At 42.2% G+C, this 26,652-nt stretch overlaps 1 protein-coding gene across 1 annotated transcript in view; it reads left to right on the forward strand.

The window, feature by feature from the left end:
* Positions 1-16,146: 16,146 nt before the first annotated feature.
* The window catches only part of LOC144696347 (protein kinase C-binding protein NELL2-like), a 303,704-nt gene continuing 293,198 nt past the window's right edge, over positions 16,147-26,652 (forward strand). The window contains exons 1-2 of the mRNA XM_078567565.1: positions 16,147-16,347; positions 17,023-17,151. Of these exons, the coding sequence (XP_078423691.1) occupies positions 16,296-16,347; positions 17,023-17,151 (181 nt within the window). The 5' untranslated portion in view covers positions 16,147-16,295. The remainder of the gene's footprint in view (positions 16,348-17,022; positions 17,152-26,652) is intronic.

The following is a 26,652-nucleotide window of genomic DNA, read 5'->3' on the forward strand; positions in this document are numbered from 1 at the left end:
GTTAACTCCTTGCGCACACACTTCAAACTTGAATGAGTGCTATGGTGCTGCAGAACCTTTGGGCGAATGGGCAAGCTTGAGGATCCTGTTGGGAAAGTTGACTATCGAACACTGGCGGAGGGGTGCGCTTCTAGTCCCTTGCATTATTGTTAAGTTGACATTGAAAAGTCGCCCTCATTGTCCAAGCAAACCGTGAAGTCTTGGAGTGCAGGTTAGGACAATGACTGTATCTGAGATGAGAGTTCAGGATGCAGTCGAGTGGCCGAAGCTGTCACCCACTCAGTCATGTGGTGCGGAGCAGTGCTGGGTGTGGACATGGTGAGCCAGCATGCACACTAAACACTGGGCATCCATGTGGTGGTCTGGACCCTCTGGCATGCATTAGAGGCCTCGAGAGGCAGCCGCAGGTGATGACTTGACCAAGAGTGGTCCTTAGGAGACAATTGCTGACCCTTGCGTCTCTCTCTTTGATACTGCAGTGAGGGGACCATCAGGAACATGGAGCCTGGAGATCTCGCTGTCTGCCACATTGCTTATAGGCAGGAGAGAAGAGGGAGAAGAATGCGAGGGAGGCACCTGGCTCACCAAAGGGAGGAGCAGAGCCCTGAAGACTCAGGGGTGGCACAGCCATCTCCATTTGCAGAGGATGAACCCCACAAGTCTGTCGTATCGCTGGATCCAGGGTCTATAGATGGTGCACGTGCTACCTGCAGACAAGTGAGAACCTCAAACTACCAACCCATGGCTCCACTCTCCTGAAAACTGTCAACCCATTTCCAATCTACCTTTCCCCTTCCAAGTCCTTGAACTTGGTGTTGCCTCCCAAGCCTCTGCCTATTTTTGAACACCTGCGACCAGGATTCCACCACTGCCACATTTCTGAGTCATAGTGACATCTTAGTTGGGTGGGACAGAGCTAAACCTATTTCTCCTTGTCTCATCTGCCTTCAGCATTTGGCATGTTTGACCACAAAATTCGCCTCTAATGCCTCTCCAGCATTGCCCAACTGGAGAGCACTGCACTAGCTTTTTTCTTTATTTGCACATGGGGCTTGTGCCTCACTGGCAAGGCCAGCATTTATTGAGTCACATGTAGGCCAGACCAGGTAAGGATGGCAGATTAGTGAACTAGATGGGTTTTTACAATCAGCATCAGATTTTTGTTGAATTCAAATTTTATCATCTGTTATGGTGGGATTTGAGCCCAGAGCATTACCCTTGGTCCCTGGAATACTAGTCTAGAGACAGTACCACTATGCCACCTTCCCCCCCTTGATTTAATTACCTATCCAGTCACAGCCAGAGAATCACCAGCAATGGCTTTTCTTCCTGCTATTGCCAGGTTATCTCTGGTGTCCCCCTAGGATCTATTCTTGGTCCCCTCTTATTTCTCACCTACATGCTGCCCCTTGTTCCCACATATACATCAAACCAGCCTTACCTCACCTCCATCTCTCTTGACACCTCCACTGGTCTCTAGCTTGTCACTGCTTGCCTGACATCTAGTACTGGGCGAGCAGAAATTTCCCCCAACTAGATACTGGAAAGAGTGAAGTCATTGTCTTCAGTCCCTGTCACAAACTCCATTCCCACGCTAACAACTTCACCCTTCATCCTGGCAACTGTCTGAAGCTGAAGCAGGCTGTTTGCAAATGCAAACCTGCTGAGTACTCCCAGCTTTTTTTTTATGGTGTTATGTTTTTATTTCAGAGTGTTTACAATCCTGATGTTATATTTGACCCCTTAATGAGCTACCTACTGCATAACTGCACCATCACTAAGACCGCCTATTTCTACCTCTGTAACATTGCCTGACTCTTTCCTTTGCTCAGCTTATCTCCTGCTGAAACTGTCATCCATGCCTTTGCTACCTCTAGATTTGACTATTTGGGAAGGCACTGCACCCTTAAAATTAAAATGACCAAACAACTGCTGCGTGGCTCTGCCAAGCTGGCAACAGTAGGACATGCACTCATTTAAAATAGGGACCACGTGAGCTGGTGTCTGAACTCCTTTCCACTTGCGACAATTTATCATGGTGAGTTGGAGTAAAATGACATGTCGCCAGCCAGTGGAAGGGTAAGGGTATCAACCTTCGCCAGGGGCTACGTTGTTATGTGAAAACCCTACACTGTAAGCAAGAACATGACTGTGCTTTTTTAGCTTTCAAATCTACAGCCTGCATAGCTCCCAACGCCAACAATTGAAGGGTAAAATGACAACTTCACTACTTTGCTAATGTGCTGCGCAGTGGTGGTTCAATTTTCAGGCACCCAGCTGGCAAATAGCAGTCAACGTGCTAATGTTAGCTCCAAGCAGACTTAGTGTTGCTTCATGAAGCCAAACAAAAGGATTGGCGAAATAGGTCTAAATTAGTCAAACACAATGCATTGAGCCAATTTTCTCTTTCACTCAAAGCTGGGATCAGTCAATTGACTCATGTTGATCTTTCTGACCTCATGCTTCCCACCCCTCCCCTCCCCTCCCCCACTAACCCTCACTACTCTTCCAGTGACAGCTGCTAAATTGATAGATAGTGTGAGTCAGCATAAAAATGGCATCAAGTTATCAGCTGCAACCTGTGTAATCATATTATTTAAACGATCTGCAGTATGACTAGGAACTAATGCTGGAGTCGCAAGTGTTATTTGCTTGACTCCAGCCATTGTGCTTTTCCAATCGCACTTTGAGATACACCAAGCTTTTAACTAAGTAACTTTGCAATGGTTTCACACTGGAATGTACTCACAGTCCCTGTTAACATTGTGGGCATGGAGATTGGAATACTATTAGCACTGTACAACTAGTTTAGTGTCATTCTATAATTCTCAGTAGCCAACAAAGGTGCAGTTTTGTTTTAAGCAACATTTAATTTATATCTCACATCATCTTCAAAATAATGAGATTTACAAATTAGCAGTAAACTGCTTAGAACTTGGAGACCATTTGCAATAACTATTTAAAAAATGTCATCTTAATATATTTTACTTTTTAGTCCATAAAAAGCAGCATAAGCTTAGCTCAGTGGTAACCTCTTGTTCCTAAATCAGAAGGTTGTAGGTTCCAATCTCACTCCAGCAGCTGGATTTTCGTGGAGTCTGGAAGGTTCTGTGGACCATTTAAAAATGGTGGGTGGGACCTGGATGAGGAAGCCCGGCCCTAATTTCCAAAAGATCCAATTTTTGCCAGCAGCGGGAATGGTGCAAGATGTCAATCACTCAGGTGGGAAACCTAAACTCAGCAGGGTCTTTTGAACTTAGTGCTGAGTTCAAACAGACCCCATTTTGGCTGGTCTAAGGGCCTTGAGGGAGTCAAAAATTGATGGAGTAGATTAAACACTCTTGAAGGCAGATAATATCTGTTTAACTGTCACAATATGAGGTTCTTTAAACTTGAAAAAGGTAGGTTTAAGCTATTAGCAAGAGTTTTAAAATATCTTTTGGTGGATTGCTTTGATTGACAGGACATCTGGTGTAAATTAGAAAAAATCTGTTTGATCAGTTTTAATAGAGCTTTTTATCGACATTTCCCAATGACTAGTACTATGTCATTATGAATGCTTGGCTGAGTGTCAAAATCTATAATTACATCAGCAGGTTACAGTTGAGGTTACAGTTGGGCATTTTAAAGAGGTCTTTAAACAATTAGCTGTCTTTGCTATGGGGTATGAATACTATTTTTTTGTTTTTATAAGAGATTGAACACTTGAGGAGATTTAAAAATTTTGACTGGATTTCGTGAATGAGAGTTTTTTTTCACGATCAAGTGTATATGAGTAAGAGCTGTAGCAGATTGTTAGAAGTTTATTTTTTTTATCTCCACATGGCTCCTGAGGTCTGCTCATGATGGATACTGGGTGAATGGCTATGGGGGTGGCATGGGGGAATGGTGGGGCATGTGTGTGGGGCATGAGTTGGAATGGAGGGACCATGGAGGGTATGAAGTGGCATGGGGGATGGTTGGGGTCATGAGTTGGCATGGAGGGGCTGTAGGAGTTATGAGGGGGCATGGGGTGTGTGGGCAGAGGGGTGTGGTGAGACCATGTAACAGGTGAGGGCTAGCAGTTTATAAAACAAAGGGGACAAAGTCCCAGAGAACCGAAGTGGGTTTTCTAACCAGCCCTCCTTGGCACCCACCAGCCCCATGGCCGATTAGGATCTACTTCTGGGGTTGACAAGCCCGACTCAATTCCACCCCTGCCTCCCCATAGCAAAGCTTTGATCTACTAAGGTGGGTCTGCCAACTTGGGAAATTTCCTGACTTGAGGCACTCACCTCGGCAGTGAAAATCTGGCCCCAAGACTTCGGCATAGAATCTTGAGTTAAAGGGAGTTCTGCACTGTCAGAGGAAACGTTTAGCTCAGGCTCCATTCAGGTCAGTGTAACGGATCCCATGGCATTTTTCAAAGGGGGAATTGCTGTTGGCCTGGCTAACATCCATTCCTAAACCAACACCACCTTTGCTTGCAGAGTTTTTATACACTCTAGCAAAAGTAATCCAGTAGCCAGGCAGTGCTTTGAGACATCCTGAGGACATGGTAAGCACTGTGTAAATGTAAGTTTTTATTTCAGGCAAATGCTCCTACATCCTTCAGGTTTCCCAAATTATGGTAGACTGGGCATTTATACCTGCCACAGGCTGGACATAATCCTTACAAACTCAAACAGCAAAAGGTGCTCTGAAAATCCCTGAAGATTAATTCCTCTCTGATGGATACAATTGCCAAAACTTGCATTCCATATGACAGACAGGCAAATGGCTTTAAGCACATTTCCTCAATTATCTGCAGTCTTCCCACTGACATGTTTGGGGGAATCTGTACAAGAAGAAATTTCATTCTGTTACTATTTTCTGGTCCTGAAAACTATTTGTGCTTTGGCCTTATTATGTACCATCAGCCCTCTGATTTATTATCTTCTGACATGTGGCACGGTTCCATTTTGCACATTTAGAATTGAGGCGGATTGGAGATTATAGAGGTGACAACATTTATTTACTTGATGGGTTTTAGGTGCAAAGATGGGCCACTTGATTTCACCCAATCAACCACGCTTTGGGATGTGTCAACTCTTCTGAATTATCAGTGTAGTCATTGCAGATTTCAGACTGACTTTGCTGATCTATTTCCTGTAATTGAATCTATAAGGCAATACAGTCCAGCTTGACAAGGGAGTGATATTTCTTCTCTGGGTTTTAAAGGGTTGATTTTACAAGTAATCTTCACAGAAACTTTACGTAGCCACCCTGGGTTTTTTATGGAAATGGGACTGCTCCAGTTATGGGAAGTGATTTTGATCCATCCTAAACACTTTCAACATTTGGAAGAGAATGACTTATTGAGTTGGTGGCTATTTTGTTTCCTACAGTACAATATTTAGGAAAAAACCCCCAAGAGATTATGATGCCCTGATTTCTTTTCTGCGTGCCTATTACCAGGGTACTGCCATTCTAAATATCTTTGTAACACATTATTAAAGAACAATAAATGGAATGTAGAATGAAAGGTGATACTTTTAAAATGTCAGTAATTACAAGAGGTTAAAGTGGTAACTGTAATCCATAATTATGGTAGCGAAGAAGTTGGATCCATCTCAATTTGTCCAATTATATGTGAAATTTCATAAAATCACTTAGTAGGTAAAAAAAACCATTCTAGCGAGGAAATGTTAATCACTTTTTGACAGGAGCTCTCATATCTGATTTAGAGGAGGATGTCTGTCATTTTGCTTTGTGTGCTTTGTCTCCTTGCATGATTTTTATTGAGTGTCGCTTGATGAGACTCTTATTTATGCTTCACCATATTACACTGGAGTTAAAACAGGAAGGTTCCATTATATTGGGACAGAGGAGCCTCTGTAAACTTGCACTTTGCCATTTGGACAGGTTCTGAGATTGTGGCATCTCCTGTGCAACTGTTTGAATATATGCTAGAGATAGTTTTATGATTATGATGAAATATTCACAAATTAAATAGGAAAGTAGAAATGCATCCTTTCAGTCTTTTTCTACTGATAAAATTTTTTTAAATTGTCATCGCTTCCCATGGCAATAACTCTGGTCAACCAATTAATATTATCTTAGGGTTCACTGTTACACTTGTTAATTGTGACTCTCCAGAGCCTACAGTATAACACTAACTGCTTGCGGCTATGAAATGTTCTCTTAATTACAGATAAATATTTTATAATTTTGCTAAAATTCATGTTACGTCCACAGGGGTAATGTGCACTTCATTTATAAACTTTCCATTCAGATGAAATTATACCATTATGATACACAAAATTATAGGGTTTGATGTAGACAAGAACAGTTGGTCAATTGAAATTAACCAGCAGTTCATTCTAGATTTGTACCAGCAAAAAGGCCTGGAATGCTATGTGTTAATCTTTCAGGAATTGCCAATGTCATGTTAGATTTCAGATTACCTTTGCTGATATATTTTCTAGCCTCAGTCATTCAATCTTTTTATATGGGTCTCCTGAAGTCTAGTTCATTGCAGTTCCAGATGGCTCATTAATCAAAGGAATAAGACCACATATATTTTACAAATAAAGTGCAATTGATCCCTTTCAGTTTGGTACTCTAGCTATTTTGTCTTTGTTGAGATGAGGAATTATTGCAGGTTTTAACCCAAACAGGTTCACAAAATTATACAACAGTTGATTGGCACATCAGTGCAGGAACAATTATGTATTTAGTACAACTCCACTGAAAGCTTATTATAATGATCTCTGTTAAAATGAATCTTTGTAATTCAATTCAGAATCCCAATGCAGTACAGATTCACATAACTACTGATGTAGGGAAACTCTTCTCGTTTTCATGGAATTTTGCGATGGCCAGTAACATTTCAGAGTAAAAATGTTCCACTATATTAAATTAGATACAGGGGTAATTGTCATAAATGGTATTCCAGGCAAGATTATTAGAGGTCCTTTTTTTACAGATTGTGTGGAGTTGCTCCTCTAACCTAATTTGAAACCTTTACCTTTGAATTGAACAAAGGGAATGCAATTCAAAGTCAGAGAATTGGATTATTATTTGAATAAAGGAGTGATGATTGAGAAAGAAAAATGTTGCTTGGTAGTATAGCACTTGAGTATAGCTGAAAAAAGAGACATGCTATTGAAGCTTTACATCTTGCAGTTAACTGTTCCCTTTTGCATTCTCCATGGCAACACCTATAAAAATCAGAGTTCACTTGCCAACCTATCATCACTCCCTTGTCATGCAGTATAAATTGTTGTTCCCTTTACAACTGGCATTCTTGCGAATTTGTCCTGATGAGTGCAAGATGAAAAGCTTCAACAACATGTCTCTTTTTTCAGCAATACGAAAGAAAACTGTATTTAGAAACTATTTCTATTCCATCATTACATATTTCTTTTGCCAAAATTTACAGAATTAACCATTCAACATTACTGTGATTGTATCATTGGGATGTCAGTTGTATTCTGCTATTGAGCTGAGAACAGTAACTGCAAAGAAAGGCTCTCAGCTTGGTGAGCACATTTTATACATTGGGTTGTGAACTTGCCTTCCTATCACCACCACAGAGTATGTATTTTCCCAGCCAGTAGATTTTGAGCGATTTGAGAACATCATTGAGAGCATCAACTTTCTCTATCTTTGTAAAACCAAAGCTTCTCCTGTCTATAAAGTGTCCAGAAGGTATCCAATGGATCCCCAAGAATGTATTTAAAATTATCTTGAAAGAAAGTAGTACGACAAGGCTTCACTGAAGGGAATCTCACACCACAATGCTCCAGAGGCAGCCCAGACCCTCAACCTGGAGCAACAATTTTAATTCCATGAGGTAACGGTGATAGTATAATCACCTGCTATATTCAGTATCATTTCATCTATAGGCTTACATATGCGAGATGGGGCCCAGCCCTTTAAATCAATGTGATCTCCCACTGCAACTTCTAAGTTGGCAGCCCGTGGACTGAGCTTTCATTTGTGTGCATTTCTGGATCTTCACCCCATGTTGGCACCTTATGCCCGATGCAATTTTGGAAGTGTAGCGCCCAAGGTGTGTGCTCACTGCCCAATTAAGGACAGAGGCCGGGCTCTCAAGGTTTGAGGGCCAAATGATACCCTCCAGCACTGGAAAATCACTGGCAAAGGTGGGTGCTGCCGATGTAGATAGGAGAGAGGTGGAGGTGCCTTCTGTCGAGTTTTTATAAATGTTTAAGTTCTTAAAGGCCAAAGCTGCCAAGCTGTCACCCTGGAGGGGCAAACACGCCACTGGATGACCAGTGACCATACAGCTATGGTGGGTGCAGGGCATTTCCTAGCAGGATGGAAAACTGGCACTGACACCCACTGCCCTCCCCATTGGGTGTGTCATTGGAAGGTTGGCTCCATCTCTCTGCTGTGTTTTGGCCTTAATGGGCAGCTGCATGGAGAGCTGGTGAATGCAGGGTATATGTCCCATTAATTGGCATAATGGGCTCTACCCACTGTGGCAGGTAGCTGACCAGGACTAACTACCCGGGGGCTAGAATTATTTCCTCGTCGGGCAGGCTCGGCAGGAGTGGGTGGGGGTGGTCTGGAAGTCGACTGCCTCCTGCGATTGGCTCTGCTCCGCGATTTTACGCAGGCGGGCCAATAAAGGCCCACCCTGCGTGGATCATGAGTGGCAGCGCTCAACGCTACCTGTGCGGGCAGTGGGAGGAGGGAGAGCAGGCCTGGCACACAGGTTGCACATGCGTGTGAAAGAGCGCTTCAATCTCCCTGGAGGAACGGAGCTGCCTCAGGGAGACTGAAGCACTTTTTAAAAAAAATGATTAAAGACAGTAACATTTTTTTAAAATGTCCCCTGATGTGACTCTCTCACATGAGACAGGGCATATTTTAAAATTCGAAAATAAAGTTTTAGTTAATGTTTATTTGCTTTAGGAGACCTCATCCCGCTCGTGGATGAGGTTTCCTAAAAAACGTAAAGGCCGCTTGGCCTTTTTGCCTGCCGCCAACCGTAAGGTTGGATGGGCAGCATTGATTTGATTTTAATTAGCTTGTTAATGGCCTTAATAGGCCTTTCAATTATCGGCGGGCGCGCAGCCGACTCCGGCGTGCGCCCGCCGAACGAAATATCGTACAAGTGCGCGATGATGCTGGGACGCACGCCCGATGTCATCGTGCGTCATGTTATGTTTGGGCGTGTTGGGCACGTGCCCATATGCCAAACGTAAAATTCTGGCCAGGGTTCAAGGAGTGGTCTGCCAACAGCACAGCACTGTTAGTTGAGTCCTTCTCTGATTTGTATTCTACTCTTTCTAACTATAGAGTTCAGCATTTTTCTGGCTAAATTTATAGTTGGATAAAGTGCACGTTTTGTATTTTGCCAGTATAACACACATCATTGTGCAGGTCGATTTAATCTATTTGAAGTCAATGAAAAATTGTTGGAATCATAATTATATATCACATATCATATTTATGCTGAAACTCTGCTGTTCATCTTTAGGGATTTTAAGACATTCCAGCTTATGCAAAACTGGTTTGGAATATTTCTGTGTCTTCTCTTTTAGGGTTTTGTAAACCCGTTAAATGTATAACTCAGCACTTTAGGTATTACACCATTTCAACACATTAAATGTACTGACACACTAAACCATTGAGTGGCAGCATGTGATTTACCATTCTTAGCTAGTGTGGCTGGGGAGAAAAGATAGATGAAGTGTGACACTTCAGTGGAAGCAAGAGAGGGAGGGAATAAACTGGTGAATTGGAAGCAGCCCCAATGCCAAATATTGGGCTCAAAGTAGCCCCTCTAAAATGATAGGTCACTTGCTCATCTTCCATGGTGCATGTCATAGAATGAATTCCAGTTGGAGAAAAATTGCTTCCACAAAAGGAAAGAAATGTTTATGTTTTTTACTTTTCAACCAACCGTTTATATGTTTTACAGACAGCAGATATTATTTTAATTTAAAAACTTCTTGAAATCATTTTGAATACATACATGAATTGTACAAATTTTGGAAAATATTTTGTCTGCAGCTGTTGCCAATACTTTTGAGAAGAAAGGTGTGAATTTTACCCAAAGAGAGTGCAATTTTCACCTGATCAGCAACCTTTTGCAATCACAACTGCCTCATCACTATAATATTTATTTTTAAGACCTGGAAGACAGACCTTGCAGATTGTGCGCTTTATTGCAATTTTCAATGACAAGAGTGATTGGTTGCATAGATAAACTGCAGATTTATTCCCAAATAAATTAAGTTCAATCCCTATTTGCCCAGTTAGACACTCGCATTCATTTTACAGGAAATGGTGTGCAAGGCAAATATCATTTACTGGGTAGTTATTTTCCTATATCAGATTTATTGTCAAACATGGGTTTTATTATTTTGTTTTCATTGCTTCTGATTTTCTGATAATAACTTCCAGGCAGGAAAATATAATAGAATCCTATGCAGGCAGAAATATATCTTATGACCTATCAAAGCAACAGAATCAACTAGATTGGTTGCTAACAGCATTATATTATACTGTACCTTGAAGTGTGAAGATTGTATTGTATATCTTTGGATATATAAAGCTTATATCTTCCCTAGGTTTCCAATTATGTTGTATTCTTTAGCATTATTATTGCCATAGATAATAAACACCATTCTGAGTATTTGCTGATATATTCCTCAATAGTGTCATGCTAGTGAGCGCCTGAGATAAAGGTGCTATAAGGTGAGACTCAAAGTGGATAAAATTTGTGTTAGGACCCTTATTTGCATATATTCGTGATACTGCTGCCTGAGTCTGGGAGAGGCTTCAGTTGTCAAAGAAAAAAACGATGTTAACATAGTTGTGGAGTGGGAAATGAGTGGTAAGTGTTAAGTGCACTTAAGTTCAGCCTTAACACCCATTGCTTCTAGGCGGAGGGAGTTAAAATTCTCCATCTAGTGTCAGGAGCATGACTTCAGACGAAAGATAAAAAAAAAACTTGCTGTTTACAGCCTTGAAGAGAAATGACTTAGAGGTGATTTCAGCAAAGATAGTTAAAGGCATGGAAAAAGAAAATGTGCAAAATTGCCTCAGTGTAGCTGCACGAATGGTACAGGCTCAGGCTGGAAGAGGGGAGATTTAGAACTGATATCAGGAAGTTCTACTCGCAAAACACGACCAATATGAGGAATGGACTATCTGATCGAGCGGAAGAGATGAAAACCATGGAATAATTTAAGAATCAATTTCATACCTGAATGTGAAGACTTTAGGGTACTCTGGGTGGATGAATTAAGTTAAGCTGAGTGACTCACTCATCTGTAATTATCTTGTGATAAATCACAAACTTATTTTTTAGTCTCTGGTATAAATCACACTGGTGAAAAATTACCTGGTTGTATAAATCGTCCAATTGTACTTGACTGAAGTGAAACGCACACCAACCATGAAATTGAATAACAGATGTTAAGGTGCTATCGATACTTATTGGAAGAATTTCTAGGATTTTTTTTTCTTGTTTTGTCATATTTGTACCTTTGTTTTGTTTCTGTTCCCTTGATCAGTCAGAGAGAGTGAAATGGTCTTTTCCTGTCCTGCACATTCCTATTATCCTTTGAGTACATGTAATGGGAGTCACATGGATTTATGAGGAAGCAACTTGTTATGAATGACAATTTGTCCTTCCAATAATAACATATTGCAACATAATTACTGTTCAGGCCTGAACTACAAAGATATAGTCGCTTCTGAATTACATAAAGACCACCTGTGCACTTGGGTGAACGTATGTCTATCTGTCATGCATTTCATGAGCATCTATTTCATCATTTCATATGCACTGCACACATTACTTCTTGTAAAGCTCAGCCAGTGGTGCATCAGAGTGATCTAATACAGATAAGAAGATTTTTACAGTGAACAACAAAATGCATTTGATACTATTGGTACCAGCAAACACCTGATGCCGCCAGAGGTGCAGGCTACAGGGACACCATTTACACATTTTAACAAAAATTGATCTTTCAGAAAACATGAGGTCAATGGCTTTCATGTATGTCTGGTAGACTGTTCTTGAGCTTTATTCTATCTCAGAATTAACTCGCATGTTCTCACATAATCACCCTTTATTCTATACATGCCACAAAAAATTATTTATGGTGAACTCAGGCTAAATAAAACTCCAGTGAAAAGCTCGATTGCGATGACTTGCTATGCAATTTGGGGTGAAGGATTATCAGAAGCAGGCAGGAAGTTACAGTCAGATCAGCCATGAACTTATTGAATGGCGGAGCAGGCTTGAAGGGCCGAGTGGCCTACTCCTGCTCCTAACTCGTCTGTTCGTATATAATTTAACAAATAAAATTACAATAAAATCATTAACTGTTCATAGTGAAAAAATCAATGCTAATAGTCCACAGTTTAATACGTGAGGATCAAGGAAATGTTTCTCATGGTAAGCGGAACCCAAGCTATCCAATGCTAAAGCCTTTAATCTCTAATCATACAATGGCTGAACCCTCTGAAATTCACATGCTAAAGTATTCACTCCTTTTCAGTTTTTGAAGACAGCCAGCATTCGGATTATATTCCTTTTTATGTAAAGTATGCAGGCTAGTAACTTGGAAAATCATAGGAGTGCAACATTTTTTTTTCAGATTGGAAAGGAGACAAGTTCAAATTGGCTTGACTTTGCTAAAACCGGATGTCCGCTTTCATCAATCAGAATGGATACTTGTATAAAAAGATTTCCCCCCTCCCCACTTTCAAGCTAAAGAGCCCATAAAACATCAAGACCTCATGAAAAAGATGCCATGTCATTCACAACCTTTCCCCAGAAAGCAGGAAATTTGGCATCATTATGTACTGATCAATCCACGCACTGCCGCAGATAGAGATTGGAGGACAAGAAGCCGGAAATGAGAAGCTGGAGATCATAAGCCAGATAAAATGGCAAACTGGAAGAGAGAGGTGAGTGGCACTGAAGTGTCCAGAATAGACAGAGAGTGTAACTGAGTCATGAGTAGGTGAAGATGAAGGTGCCACCGAAAATGCCAACTCCAAGATACTCAGTCCCTAACAGTCACCTAAGTTTCTAGTCTTCAATATTTCTTCCATTTATTCTCAGGATGTATGTGATGCTATTAATTCTGCATTCCTTGCTCATCAATAGTTGTCCTGAGAGTATAATGGTGGAGCTTTCTCCTTGAATTGTTACAGTCCTCGTGATGATGGCTTCCCACAATAGTGTTAAACGTGAGTTGTTGCTGATTACATAGCCCACTTTCCTTCTTATTGAATTTTGTAGTAATTATTTGCAACTGGGTGGATTTTTAAGTCATTTCAGAGGGCACTAAGAGTCAACAACATGGTGACTGGGGCTCATGCCAAATTTATGCCATCAATATGGTTGTGCTTCCCCGAAGCACATTATGAACTAGTTGGGTTTTTATAATAGCCTGTAAGTTTTCATGGTCACTTTTATGTCACTGGCCCACAAATTTCTTGATTTATTAAATACAAGTTCACAAGAGTGGGATTGCAGCACACTGGTGTACTAGTCCAGTACCATAATCACTGGGAGACCATGAGTATATAAAGTGTTCAATAAAACACAAACATCTGACTCCTGTTGTAGCAAAACTGGTAGTTAAATTAACCATCGGTTTGGAATTGGTAATTTCAGGTCGTAGAACCATGCAAAACAAAGGAGGCCATTCAATCCATTGTGCATGTGCCAGCTCTTTGAAAGAGATGTCCAATTAATCTCACTTCTCATAGCTCTACAATGTCTTCCTTTTGAAGTATTTATCCAATCTCCCATTGAAAGGTATTATTGAAACTGCTTTCATCATGCACCCAGGCAATCCATTTCACATCATAACAATACCATATGTTAAAAAAAAATCACATTGTCCCTCTCATTGCCAATTATCTTACATCAGTTAGAAAAGTCAAGTTATATGATTAGGCTCTGATTGATTCTACCCCATCTCTCAATCAGGAGAGAACACTGCTCAAGAACACATATATGGCACACAGGATGCTGCTCTTCTGGTAAGTAGAAAGAAAATTTGCACTTATATAGTAGTTCTCATGGCCACCAGGTGTCTGTAAAGCTCATGAAATGCTTCTGAAATGTAGGTTCTGTTGCAATGTAGGAAGTATGGCAGCCAATTTGCACACATAAAGCTCCCACGGACAGTAATGTGATAATGACCAGATAATCTATTTTTGTGATGTTGATTTGGAGATAAATATTGGCCAGGACATTGGGGACAATGCCCCCTGCTCTCCTTTTAAATAGTGCCATGGGATCTGAGAGGCCTCAGTTTAACATCTCATCCAAAAGATTCCTTCAGTACTGTGTGGGAGTGTCATACTCAATTTGTGTGCTCAAGTCCTGGAGTGGGACTTGAACTTAGAGGTTGGTTGACATTAGGGGAAACATATAGCACTGGATCCACAAGATTACTGGAAATCTTTCAATCTCAGCTTTACATTGGGAACACGTTATATTACACTTCATACCAAGTCAAGGTAGGATGAAGTGACAGCCTGGAGGGTGCTTATCACCTTTTGGCTTTAGTTTGCTCAACAGTCAGAACAGGAGCTTAACTCCTGGGATCTTCCTGCCTTTTGCCTGTCAACATGACCTCAATCCATTTCACATCAACAGCGAGGGGCCAGGATAAACTGGAACCTTAGACTGACCCCTTTCAGAGATAGGAGAAGGCCATGCAGCTCCTCGAGTTTGCTGCACCGCTCAGTCAGATTGTGGCTGATCTGTGCGTCCATTCCATTTACCTGCCTTTGTTCCACAAACCCTATCTAAACAAAAAACCTATCCACCTCAGTCTAGAAAGTTCCAATTATCCTAGAAACCATAGCTTTTTCGAGGAAAGAATTTCTGAATCCTGCTACCATGTGAATGAGGAGGGGGTGATGGCGTAGTGGTATCCTCACTGGATGATGATCTGGGTTTGAATCCTGCCACACAGCAGATGGTAAAATTTTAATTCAATAAAAATATGGAATTTAAAAGTCTAATGATGACTATGAAACTATTGTCAATTTTTGTTGTAAAAATCCATCTGGTTCACTAATGTCCTTTAGGGAAGGGAATATGCCACCCTTACCTGGTCTGGTCTACATGTGACTCCAGACCCACAGCAATAAGGTTGACTCTTAAGTGCCCTCTGAACAAGGGCAATTAGGGATGGGCTTGTAAATCGCTAGCCAGCGATGCCCACATCCCATGAACGAATATAAAAAAGTGCTCCCTCATTTCCCACCTGAATCGCCTAGTTCTAATGTTAAGACTAATTCCCCTTCGTTCTAGATTCCCGGAACGGAGACAAAGATTCCTCTATATCGATCCTGAGCATTTTAAACACCTTGATCAGATCAACCATCAATGCCCAAGGGAACACGGGCCAAATTGTTGAAATCTGTCTTCCTTATTGACCCCGGGGACCTTTCTGGCGCATCTGTGCAACGGGGTAATAGTACTTGAGCCCTTTAAGCCCCCCGCACTGTTCTATCAGATGTGCTCTCATTCGATCAGATAGCGCCACTAATGTCAGCGCTGTTGTAAAGCACACAGGTCACCAGAAATGTAGCTCAATGAGGGGAGAAAAGAAAGTAATCTCATAAAACAGGCGATCAATTCTGCCTGCCTTCTGTGGTGGGTGGCAGGGCTGTATTTGGTTTTATTATGTAGGTGTTGGGTGTGACGAAATGAGAAGGGGTATTATTCCGTGAAATAAAATCAGATTTAATCGCCGGGAATCTTGTTGCAAAGTATTCTGGCTTCAGGGGCGGATTAGAGGCACTCAGCGAGCTGAAGGCTGATGCAACGAGGAAGATTCTCCCTGCACTTGCTTGTTGGTAGAGATTTTCGCTCCTGTGAGGAACCCACAAGGAGATGTAAATAGCCCTGAACTGCCAGTTGTGTTTTTTTTTAGTGTCTCCCGACAGCGCTGGTAAAGCAAGTCTCTCTTCAGGCTCTCCAGAGACTGACACATAACAGGTTCCCTCTTTTATCCTCCAGCAGTTATCCTCCTGCTCCTGACGGCTGCCGACCTGGGTCGGACCATCAAACTCCCCACACTCCAGACCGCCTTATAACCAACGCAACTGGATTCTCATGGTGATGCTGTGAAGCCGGAGCTTGTGTGATGTGCCGGGCTGGCTGCTGATGATCGCCAGTGTCTCCCTCTCTCTCTCTCTTTCTCTCTCTTTCGGCCTGATCCGCATCGCCACTTCGCTCGCTCCCACTTTTGAGGCAGCCCTCACCGCGGTGAAAGCACTGGGATAATTATGGACTAGGAGTATTCCCCACGATGGCATTCGCGATTTTCAGAACTGTCCTCGCACTTTTTCATATCGCACAAGGTAACAGTCGCCTCGTTTCCCTGGGTTTTAAAAGCCTGTAGGACGAAACAAGGGGGTCTAACGCCCTACAGAGGGACATGGGTCCCAACACTCTGAGGATGGGCAGGGGGGTCTTATCACCCTTGTGATAAGAGAAGGCGGTTAATATCGTGTAGATGGGCAGGGTTTTTAGCAGCCACAGAACAGCAAGGCTTTTAACAATATATAGGCGGAGAAGGGTTTTAACACTCTATAGATGAACAAGGGGCTTAAACATCATGTAGGTTAACAATGGTTTAACATATACATGAACAAGGGGTTTGATATTCTGTAGCTGAATCTAACAACCGCCGGTTTCAAACCAGAGCGTTTTCTAGTTAATCAGATTGAAGAGTAGACTTTTTCTTTAGGGGAATAGAAGGTGTTGGATAGGTAGCGATTTGTGCTGGCTGCTTAGGAATGCTTTTCCGAGTTTAATATGTTAAGACATCTAAGCAAGATTTACTGAGTTGCGGTCGCTTTGTTCCGCTCCTTAGATTTTTGCACATGAAAAGTAAATAAACATGAGAACGGAAGAGGGGTCTGTCATTTCTTTTTTAAAAAAAAACATCATAATACGGTGTAACTTAGATCGACAACTTGCTTTCTGATCCGGCGGAGATGACTGTGAGTCTAGTAACATCTGGTTGATATCAGTTTTAGGATTCGGCGTTGATCCAGCCCTGGAAATTGACGTTTTCTCTGCATTGCAACTGAGTGATACGACCGACGGAATTGCCCAGGTTCCAGGATTCCGCAATGGCAGCAGAGCCTTTCTGTTCCAAGGTAACCAGGGTAACCCCTACCCCTTTGAACAAGTCCCCGCCTGAAAGGACCGTGTAGTTTCATGCCCGGGCTTTCGGCTCGCCCTAGAGAACAGGATAGTGGTCCGAGTGTGCACCAGTGCAAACGGGACACGATGCGCAGATTTGTGTGGCCGTGATTTCCACCGGTTAGGGATTTAGGCAATTAGGGATCACTAGGCTTGTATAAGGTTAAAAAGTAGAATTTCCCCTTCTGCTTAATAGCGGATTATCAATGATTAATGGAAACTTGACTGACGGTATGTTTAAACTAACCTGAGCGATAAGCCTGCTGACTGGATAAAATATCAACCAGGCTGGTCGAACAGGTGTAAAACAAAAGATCTAGAGCTCTGTCGCATTTCATTACCTCTCTCACAAACAAAAAAAAAGTACCACTCAATGAATTGACAATTATAGACCTACTAATTGGAAACAAAATCAAAATAAGAATTTCATTTGGTGGGGGGGGGAAATAAAATCTCTGCCCAGAATTTGACAAAATAGCTTGGCAGGACCCGTTGCATTCCTGGGACAAGGTGCCGCTATAACCTTCCTGATCAATAGCTGGAGTGACCCTGAAGATTGAATGTGAGATCCTTTCTATGAAGGCTCAGTGTTTATAATGCAGCGGAGTTATTGCCGCCCAGCTCCGCTTGACTGAGGGCTATTGAAAATATGTGCAACGCTGACAATTCCTGCCTGAGCGTAGATTCAGGATTTATTAATGTTTTCCTGTAATGTTTGGAGCGTGGCATTTCACATTTAATAACATCGTCGCGTGAAGGCAAACAAACAATGCTTCACAGAAATTTGTAAAAGAAAATATAATAATATTTCTGTTTGTGAGACCTTGCTGTGTGCAAATGGGCTTTTGTGCTTTTTAGATGACACTTCAGAAGTACCTGACTGGCAATGATGTGATGGTTTTGGGAAGTCATGAGGATGTGAAAGTTGTAATCCAAGTTCCTCCCTTAGCACAAGGCTGGAGTAAGACTAACTTGTATGACTATCCAGAGGCTGGCCATCTAATCTCTATAGATACACTGGAGACTTCAGCATTAATTAACATTTAGAGCTATGCGTGCTTCACTTTGGAAATAATGTGTTAATTGCCTTTGCTTAGCAAATTTTAATCGGTGGCAGTTCAGTGAAGCACCTTCTATGTTTTAGGCTCCATATAAATGCAAGTTGTTGTTTCAGCTCACTGGACATAAATTAAAATGGTGGACCAGTGCACTTCTGGCATAGGTGAGTTAGCACAAGTTCATTCTTGGAGTGGGAACATTGCTGTCAAGGCCAGCATTTATTTCATGTCTTCCAGTTGCCCTTGAGAAAGTGATGGTGGGTCTGGGGTTGGGGGTGGGGGGGAGGGGGTGCGGGCAGTGTCCATGTTTCAGTCAGGATGGTAGTGATGGTTGGGAAAGTTGGACTGGGCAAAGGCGGGGATGGTGGGAGTGCGGGGGAATGGGGGTAGAGTAATGATGGTGATCTGGGGAATGGCAGCAGTGACTGGGGGAGAGCCATGACCAACTGCAGCCCACATGGTCTGGAGAAGCATTCCTCCATTTAGGTAAGTATATTTCCTGTTTTGGATGTAGTCTGCAGTTGCTCCTTGAAGGACGGCCTGATAGATCACATCTGGACTTGTTTTTTCTGTTGCAGCTAGTTTTGGCTGTTTCAGGTCAAACTGATATTGCTGAACTCTAGAGGTGCAGTGAGAGTGACTGCCCTTGCTATCAAGGTAGCACTTGACTGAGTGTGACATCAAGGAGCCCTAGCAAAACTGGAGTCAATGGGAATCGGGGGAAAGTTCTCCGCTGGTTGTATTCATACCTAGAACAAAGGAAGATGGTTGTTGTTGGATGTCAATCATCTCAGTTCCAGGACATCACTGCAGGAGTTCCTCAGGGTAGTGTCCTAGGCCCAAACATCTTCAGTTGCTTCATCAATGACCTTCCTTCCATCATAAGGTCAGATGTGGGGATGTTCGTTGATGATTGCACAATGTTGAGTACCATTTGCAACTCCTCAGATATTGAAACAGTCCATGTCCAAATGCAGCAAGACCTGGACAATATCCAGGCTTGGGCTGACAATTGGCAAGTAACATGCCACAAAAGTGCCAGGCAGTGACCATCTCCAATAAGAGAGAATCTAACCATTTCCTCTTGACATTCAATGGCATCGCCATCACTGAATCCCCCACTATCAACATCCTGGGGGTTACCATTGACTAGAAACTGAACTGGACTAGCCATATAAATACTGTGGCTACAAAAGCAAGTCAGAGACTAGGAATTGTGTGGTGGGTAACTCACCTCCTGACTCCCCAAATCCTGTCCACTATCTACAAGGCACAAGTCAGGAGTTTGATGGAATACTCCCCACTTGCCTGGATGAGTGCATCTCCAACAACACCTAAGAAGCTTGACATCATCCAGGACAAAACAGCCTGCTTGATTGGCACCCTATCCCCAAACTTCACTCCCTTCACCACCGACACACATTAGCAGCAGTGTGTACCATCTACAAGCTGCACTGCAGGAATTCACCAAGCCTCCTTAGACAGCACCTTCCAAACCCACGATTGCTACAATCTAGAAGGACAAGTGCAGTAGACACATAATAACACTAGCACCTGGAAGTTCCCCTCCAAGCCACTCACCATCCTGACTTAGAAATATATCGCCGTTCCTTCACTGTCGCTGGGTCAAAATCCTGGAACTCCCTCCCTAACAGCATGGTGGGTGTACCTACACCACATGGACTGCAGCAGTTCAAGAAGGCAGCTCATTGCCACTTTCTCAAGGGCAATGTGGGATGGGCAATAAATGCTGGCCTAGCCAGCGACACTCACATCCCATGAATGAATAAGAAATGGAAGCTGCAAACTGATATCAGGCTTCTTAATTGCACATGCAAAGGAACTAACACCTGTTTCAGGCATGGGCCTCGGATGCTGACATCTTTTGCCTGTAACAGGATGCAAGGATGACCGTGCACTTGCTGGTGCTATACTGGAAGCTTAGAAATCTATTTAGTTTCAGAAAATGTCTAGGCCATAGTCTATGTGCTGAATTAAGCTAAAAGGGAGTTAACATTATTATTCAATTGATGTCATTACACTATATCAACATAGTCCTTACTGCCTTGTCAGATCCTACCACATCATATTCTGTTCAAGTACAAAAGGCAGATAGAGTTGTGTCAATTGCCACATCTTCATGATTTTTTAAGTGTGAATTCTGGTGGCTATTATGTAGACAAATGCAGCAGCATTTGTTAACACTCCACAGATAAAGTTGCAGGACCTGGATGACATTCAGCCTTGGGCTGATAATTGACAAGTAACATCCACACCACATAAATGACAGATATTAACTTCTCCAACAGGGGAGAGTATACCCACTTCCTGCGACATTCACTGGCATTACCATCATCAAATTCTCCACCATCAACATCCTGGGAGGGGGGTGGGGGTTAACATTGACCAGATAACTATATAAATACTGTGGCCACAAGAGCAGATCAGAAGCTGGGTATTCGCAGCAAATAACTCATCTCCTGACACCCCAAAGCCTCTCCACCATCCACAAGGCACAATGTGGGAATGATCGTCACTTGCCTGTATGTCTGCAACTTCAACAATACTCAAGAAGCTCAATACCATCCGGAACAAAGCAGTCCACTTGATTGGTACCACATCCACAAACATTCACTCCCCCCACCACCGACGCACAGCAGCAGCAGTGTGTACCATCTACAAGATACACTGCAGGAATTCAACAAGGCTCCTTAGACAGCACCTTCCAAACCCATGACCACTACCATTTAGGAGGGCAGCAGATAGATGGGAACACCACCACCTGGAAGTTCCCCTCCAAGTCACTTACCATCCTGACTTGGAAATATATCACCATTCCTTCACTGTCGCTGGGTCAAAATCCTGGAAACCCATCTCTAATAGTGCTGTGGGTGTACCAACACCACATGAACTGCAGTTGTTCAAGAAGACAGCTCACCACCACCTTTTCAAGGGTAATTAGAGATGGGCAACAAATGTTAGCCTAACCAGCAGTGCCCATGTCCCTTGAAAAATTAAATAAAGCAAGAACCCACAACCAGCCATCAGAAGAATGATTGATTAATCTAAGCTTTGTATTATTGGTTGAAGGAGAACTGTTGTGTTCAGTGAACTTCTGCCCTTCATTGAATAGGCTTAACTAATTCTTTAGAATTAATTCTTTAATGTTTATGTGATACAGTAGGCAGATGGGTTCCCTGAAGGACTGCACTTCCAGCAATGCAGCAACTCCTCACTACAGTCTGCTTAGCATTTGTGCTTAAGTCCTTTAGTGTGGCTTGAACCATAATTCCACTACTTGAGAATATTGTCAACTGAACAAAATTGACACTATCTTTAGTCGAAAGAAAGAATGACACTGGGCCTAGTATTTATAGTTTGCCACTTCCCCACCCCCCTTCCCCCTGCCCACCCCCCCTCCCCCACCTCACCCCCTCCACCCGAGCTAAGGGTGTTTGGGAAAAACAAGAAATGCAGTGAACTCACTTCCTGAAATAATGTTTACCAGCACACAAAGCTCTGGGGGGCGATTTTCAACTACCAGCTGCCCAATTCTTGTTGCCTGCTTGAATAACAAGCAGCAACAACTGTAAACTAGAGCTAGGCATCTCAGCGGCCTTATGATTGCCCAAGACCCACCTAGTGCAACTTTCAGGCTGACCTGTGATTTAACAAACAGTCTACTCACCTGAAAGAACTGAGGAGTGGGGCTGCTTAAATATGCAAACTGGGGCTATGAAACCTGAAAGATGGGCACAGCGTGCACTCCGCATGTCCGGTTTTACCAAGCATTGAGTGACATAACCAGCAGTCCTTAGAGAGACAGCTGGGTGTTGCGTGTAAATAAATAATAGCCCAGGAAGCTTGCAAATTTTTTTTAAGAGCCCTTCCTGGATCACCCAAATAAGTTCAGACCACTCTGCCTGTCCATTCATGGCCCCTCTTGGGGTAGCTTCACTCCTCTTCTATGCCTAACCTGCCAACTGTCCTAGAGTGGGAGGTGGTCAATCTCCTGCCCAACTGGTACCTCAGCTTAATGGTGGCATGTTAATATGGGCCAGGGCATCAAAATAGCTCAGAATTCATGTCGGCACAGAGAGGTGGGCAGAGTGGCCACTCCACTGGCTTTGCGCCCATTTTGCTGTTCCTTTAAAATTTCACCCTGTGCTCATTGCCCCTTCCTTCCCCCTCCCCTCACCCCCACCTGCCCCCTGCCACCCCCTCATTTCCTATTTGTTTTATCAGGAACGGTTGTAACTTCCCTGAACCCCTGAGGCTACATATAGCACCTCTTACTTTGTAGTTTGGGGGGATGTGCATTCACCATAAAAATGAAGCTGCATTGCTGACGATTAGAATCAATTGTATGAAAATGTGGTGACACCATGATTCTTTGCCTATGAAACCTTTAAAGCAAATTGACTGTTTCTGTTTGTCAGAGTGATTTGTAGAAATGGCATTTATTTAATATCCATTGGCTATATAAGACTGAAAAAATATACTTCGATGTACAATTCACTACAATTCAGTTTTCAATAAACGACTTATGAATATTGCACCAGTCAAGCTCTGTAAAGATAGCTTTAGGAGGCTTTTACTTCTGGTGCCAAACCTCTGATACTGACCTGAATTTGCTGCAGTAAATTAGGCCAAACTTTTTAAACTTTTTAACTGTTCCCTTCAAAAAAGAAATGCAGTCCTTCAGTTATATATACCCGCAGAGAACGATAACTTCTTAAAAAGAAAGCAATCCCCATGAAGCCAATGGAAAGAAAACTGCTGCACAACGTTTCACTTTTTGAAACTTCTACTGTAACAAACCAACCAAAATCAACATAATTCAAACATTAATTAACAGGTGAAGGGTATTTCAGATAAAAAGGTAAATTTTGCTTTAATTAGTTGATACAACAAAGATGCTCCTCACATAGTTACATGTGCTTGCATTACTTCCTGCAGAAATGTGTGGCCACATGCGAACTCACAGTCTTTCCAATTCAGCTTCTACTATGCCACTTAATTGTTTTGGCCCTTGAGTCGCATTCACCAGCAGCTTTGTTCCATTCAAATTCCTCGGATATGGTCAACACTGACAAGGTGGCTATCTACAAGCCCTCTCTCACTCGGGTCATGGCAGTCCTGATGCCATAGAATCCCTGGAGACTCCCTTCTCCAACTCTTTTAAACAGTCTTGTGGGTGCTGGCAACCCTCCCTGGCTTCAGCTTTCTGGTCTTTCCAACTGGATAACAGACAAGTAGCACAGTTTCTGTTCTATTCTCAGAGACCTGCTTCAACACCAGGAAATCTAAAGATTTCCAAACAGAAACTTTGGAGAGAAACTTGCTTGTTTCCTCTTCACACAAATACTCTGAACTGCCAAACAGAAAACACTGGCTGACCCAACCTGACTGCAATGCTTTCTATTTATTCTTTGCTCTTAGCTACTCATCCTGATGGCAACCCCAGGTCACCTGAACATTTCTTGGAGCCTAATGATGTCAGAATCAGGAACCTAACTAATCCTCTTTCAGAATAGTCCCCAGCTCACTTTGGTCATAAAAGGATTTTGTACAGACTTCTCCCAGCACATGGGTCTTTGCAATGCCCCTGTAAATTGGATGTAACTAATATAATTGATACAAAGGGGAAGAATTTCTGTGGTGATTCTTTTGATTGATTGCCATAACTTTGGCAGAAAATCTGCGGAAACCCTGAAGAAACGCAGTAAATACTGCTTTTCATGATTTTCAGTAGATCATCCGCTTCATATGTGGTGGCAGATCAGGAAATTCACCTCCATTATCGCTAATGACATAAAAATTAAATTATTCAAGAGTTGTTTTGGTTTTGATTTTGTCTGTATTAGTGTACAATATTTATAACATCCTATCAGTGAAAACGTTTCTCCCCTGTGCTTCATCCTCTTAGACAGGCAATATTAAGATGCAGATTCTGAATGCTTGTGAATATTAATCATGATTCTAAGGTCAGTTACCGACTATAAACTCGTAAATAAAAGCAGAAATGCTGGGAAAACTCAGCAGGTCTGGCAGTATCTGTGGAGAGAGGAACAGAGTTAACGTTTCGAGTCCAAAATGATTCATCCTCAGAACTCTATAAGCTATAAGCTCTTTGTTTTATTCACTTACTAGTAAATCTTGTCTGCACCCTCTCATAATGAACAGAATTGCCTGCCTGTCTCGTGGGGGGGCAGGTTGTCTTCCCATTTCAGGAAACCCTGTTCAGCCGTTATCATGCCGGCTGGTGCTGGTATTTTCAGGTCCCCCCCACCATCGCCCATCTCTGTTCCCCATCTCGGTGGGGGTGGGGACCCGAAAATTCAGCTCTGCACCCTTACTTTGAAAGCCACGGATCCCGTGTGTCTTTTTAACAGCCTTCCCAACTAGTCCTCTCACCTTCAAAGACTTGTTCAAATACGTTCCCAGGTGTCTCCTCCTGCACCGCTTCTAAGATTGTACCATTTATTTTATATTACCTCTCCTCATTCTTCCTACCAAAATGAACCACATCATACTTTCCTGTGCTACTTTTCATCTGTTATGTGTCTGTCCATTTCATCATGTCTCTGCCTTTTGAATTTGTTGCTATCCTTCTCACTTTTTACTGCAGTTCTGAGTTTTGTGCCATATGCCCTTTATACCCAATTCCAGGCCATTAATGTATATCAAGAGCAGCATACTTCCCCAGTCTGAGAAACAACTATTCACCACTAGACTCTGCCTGATGTCACTTAGCTAATATCATATCCATGCAGCCACTGTCCCTTTTATTCCAGTGGTTTCAATTTTGCTGAGAAGTTGATTATCTGGTATTTTATGGAGAGCCTTTTGAAAGTTCATACGTATATCAATCACGCTACCCTCATCAGCCCTTTCCGTTACATCATCAAAGAACTCAATCAAGTTAGTCAAACATAATTTGCTTTCAATAAATCTGTGCTGGCTTTCATTTATTAACCCTTGTTTTTCCAACTGCCAATTAATTTTTTTCTTGAGCTAATTTCTCTGAAAGTTTCCCCGCCTCTGATATTAAGCTGACTGCTTTGTAGTTGTTAGATTTATTCCTCTCCCCTGTTTTGAATGGGGGTATAACATTTGCTATTGTTCAGTCCTCTGGCATCACCCCCATAGCTAAGTAGGATTGGAAGATTGTTGCCAGAACTCCTGTAATCCCTAACCTGAGCAGCCGAGGGTGCATCCCATCAAGACTGGATGACTTTTCTACTTTAAGCATTGCCAACCTTTAAAGTACCACTTCTTTATCTATTTTATTTTATCCAATTTCTCGATTGCCTCTTCCTTCACTATGACATTGGCAACAAACTCTTTAGTGAAGAATAATGCAAAGCGGTCATTTTGTACCTCAGCCATGTCATCTGCCTCCACATGAAGATTTCCTTTTTGGTCTCTAATTGCCCTTACTCTTTCTTTGACCATTTTACTATTTATATGTTTATAAAATATTTTCAGGTTCTCTTTTATATTACCCGCTAATCAATTCTCATTCACTTACATTGTCTCTCTTATTTCCGATTTCAGTTCCCTGTTGTACTTTTTTCATTCAGCTTGGTTATCAACTGAGTTAAAAACCCAACATTTTTCATTAGCCTCCTTTTTCTGTTTCATTTTAATCTCTATCTCTTCACCCATCCATGGGAGTTCTAGTTTTGGATGCCCTTCCTTTCATCTCATGAAATGTGACTGGCCTGTACCCGAACTGCATCCTCTTTGAAGTCATCTCATTGCCCACTGACTGTTATATTGATCAATCTTTGATTCAATTCCACCTAGGCCAAATCACTTTCCAACTCATTGAAATTAACCCTCCTTCAGTTGAGTATTTTCACATTTAATTTTTACTTGTCCTTTCCTATAACTACCTCAGACCTAATGATTTTATGATCACTGTTTCTCAAAAGCTGTCCCACTGAAACATGCTCCACTTACCTCACTTCATTCCCCAGAACAAGATCCTGCATTGCTTCCATCCTCATTTTGGCTCATGATGATCAAGGAAATTTTCTTGTGCACATTTCAAAAATTCCTTCTTGCCTTTGCTCTTTTTTCAGCCTCTACTGGGATAATGGAAGTCCCCCATTTTCACTATTCGATTGTTGTTGCATTTTTCTGCAATTTGCCTGCAAATTTTCTCTTCTCATTCATCCCATTATTAGGTCACCTATACTATATACCTGGCTCCATAATAGCTTCTCTATTGTTCCTCAATTCTGACCAAATAGATTCTGTCTTTGAACTCTCAAGTAAATCATCCCTTTCTAATGTGTAACAATATCTTTGATAAATATTGCCATCCGCCACCCTCCTTGGACTTTTCTTCCTTCACTATCTTTCCGAAAGCGGGGATAGCTTAGTTGG

The sequence above is a fragment of the Cetorhinus maximus genome, chromosome 22 (assembly GCF_964194155.1).
Source record: "Cetorhinus maximus chromosome 22, sCetMax3.hap1.1, whole genome shotgun sequence".
Classification (NCBI taxonomy): domain Eukaryota; kingdom Metazoa; phylum Chordata; class Chondrichthyes; order Lamniformes; family Cetorhinidae; genus Cetorhinus; species Cetorhinus maximus.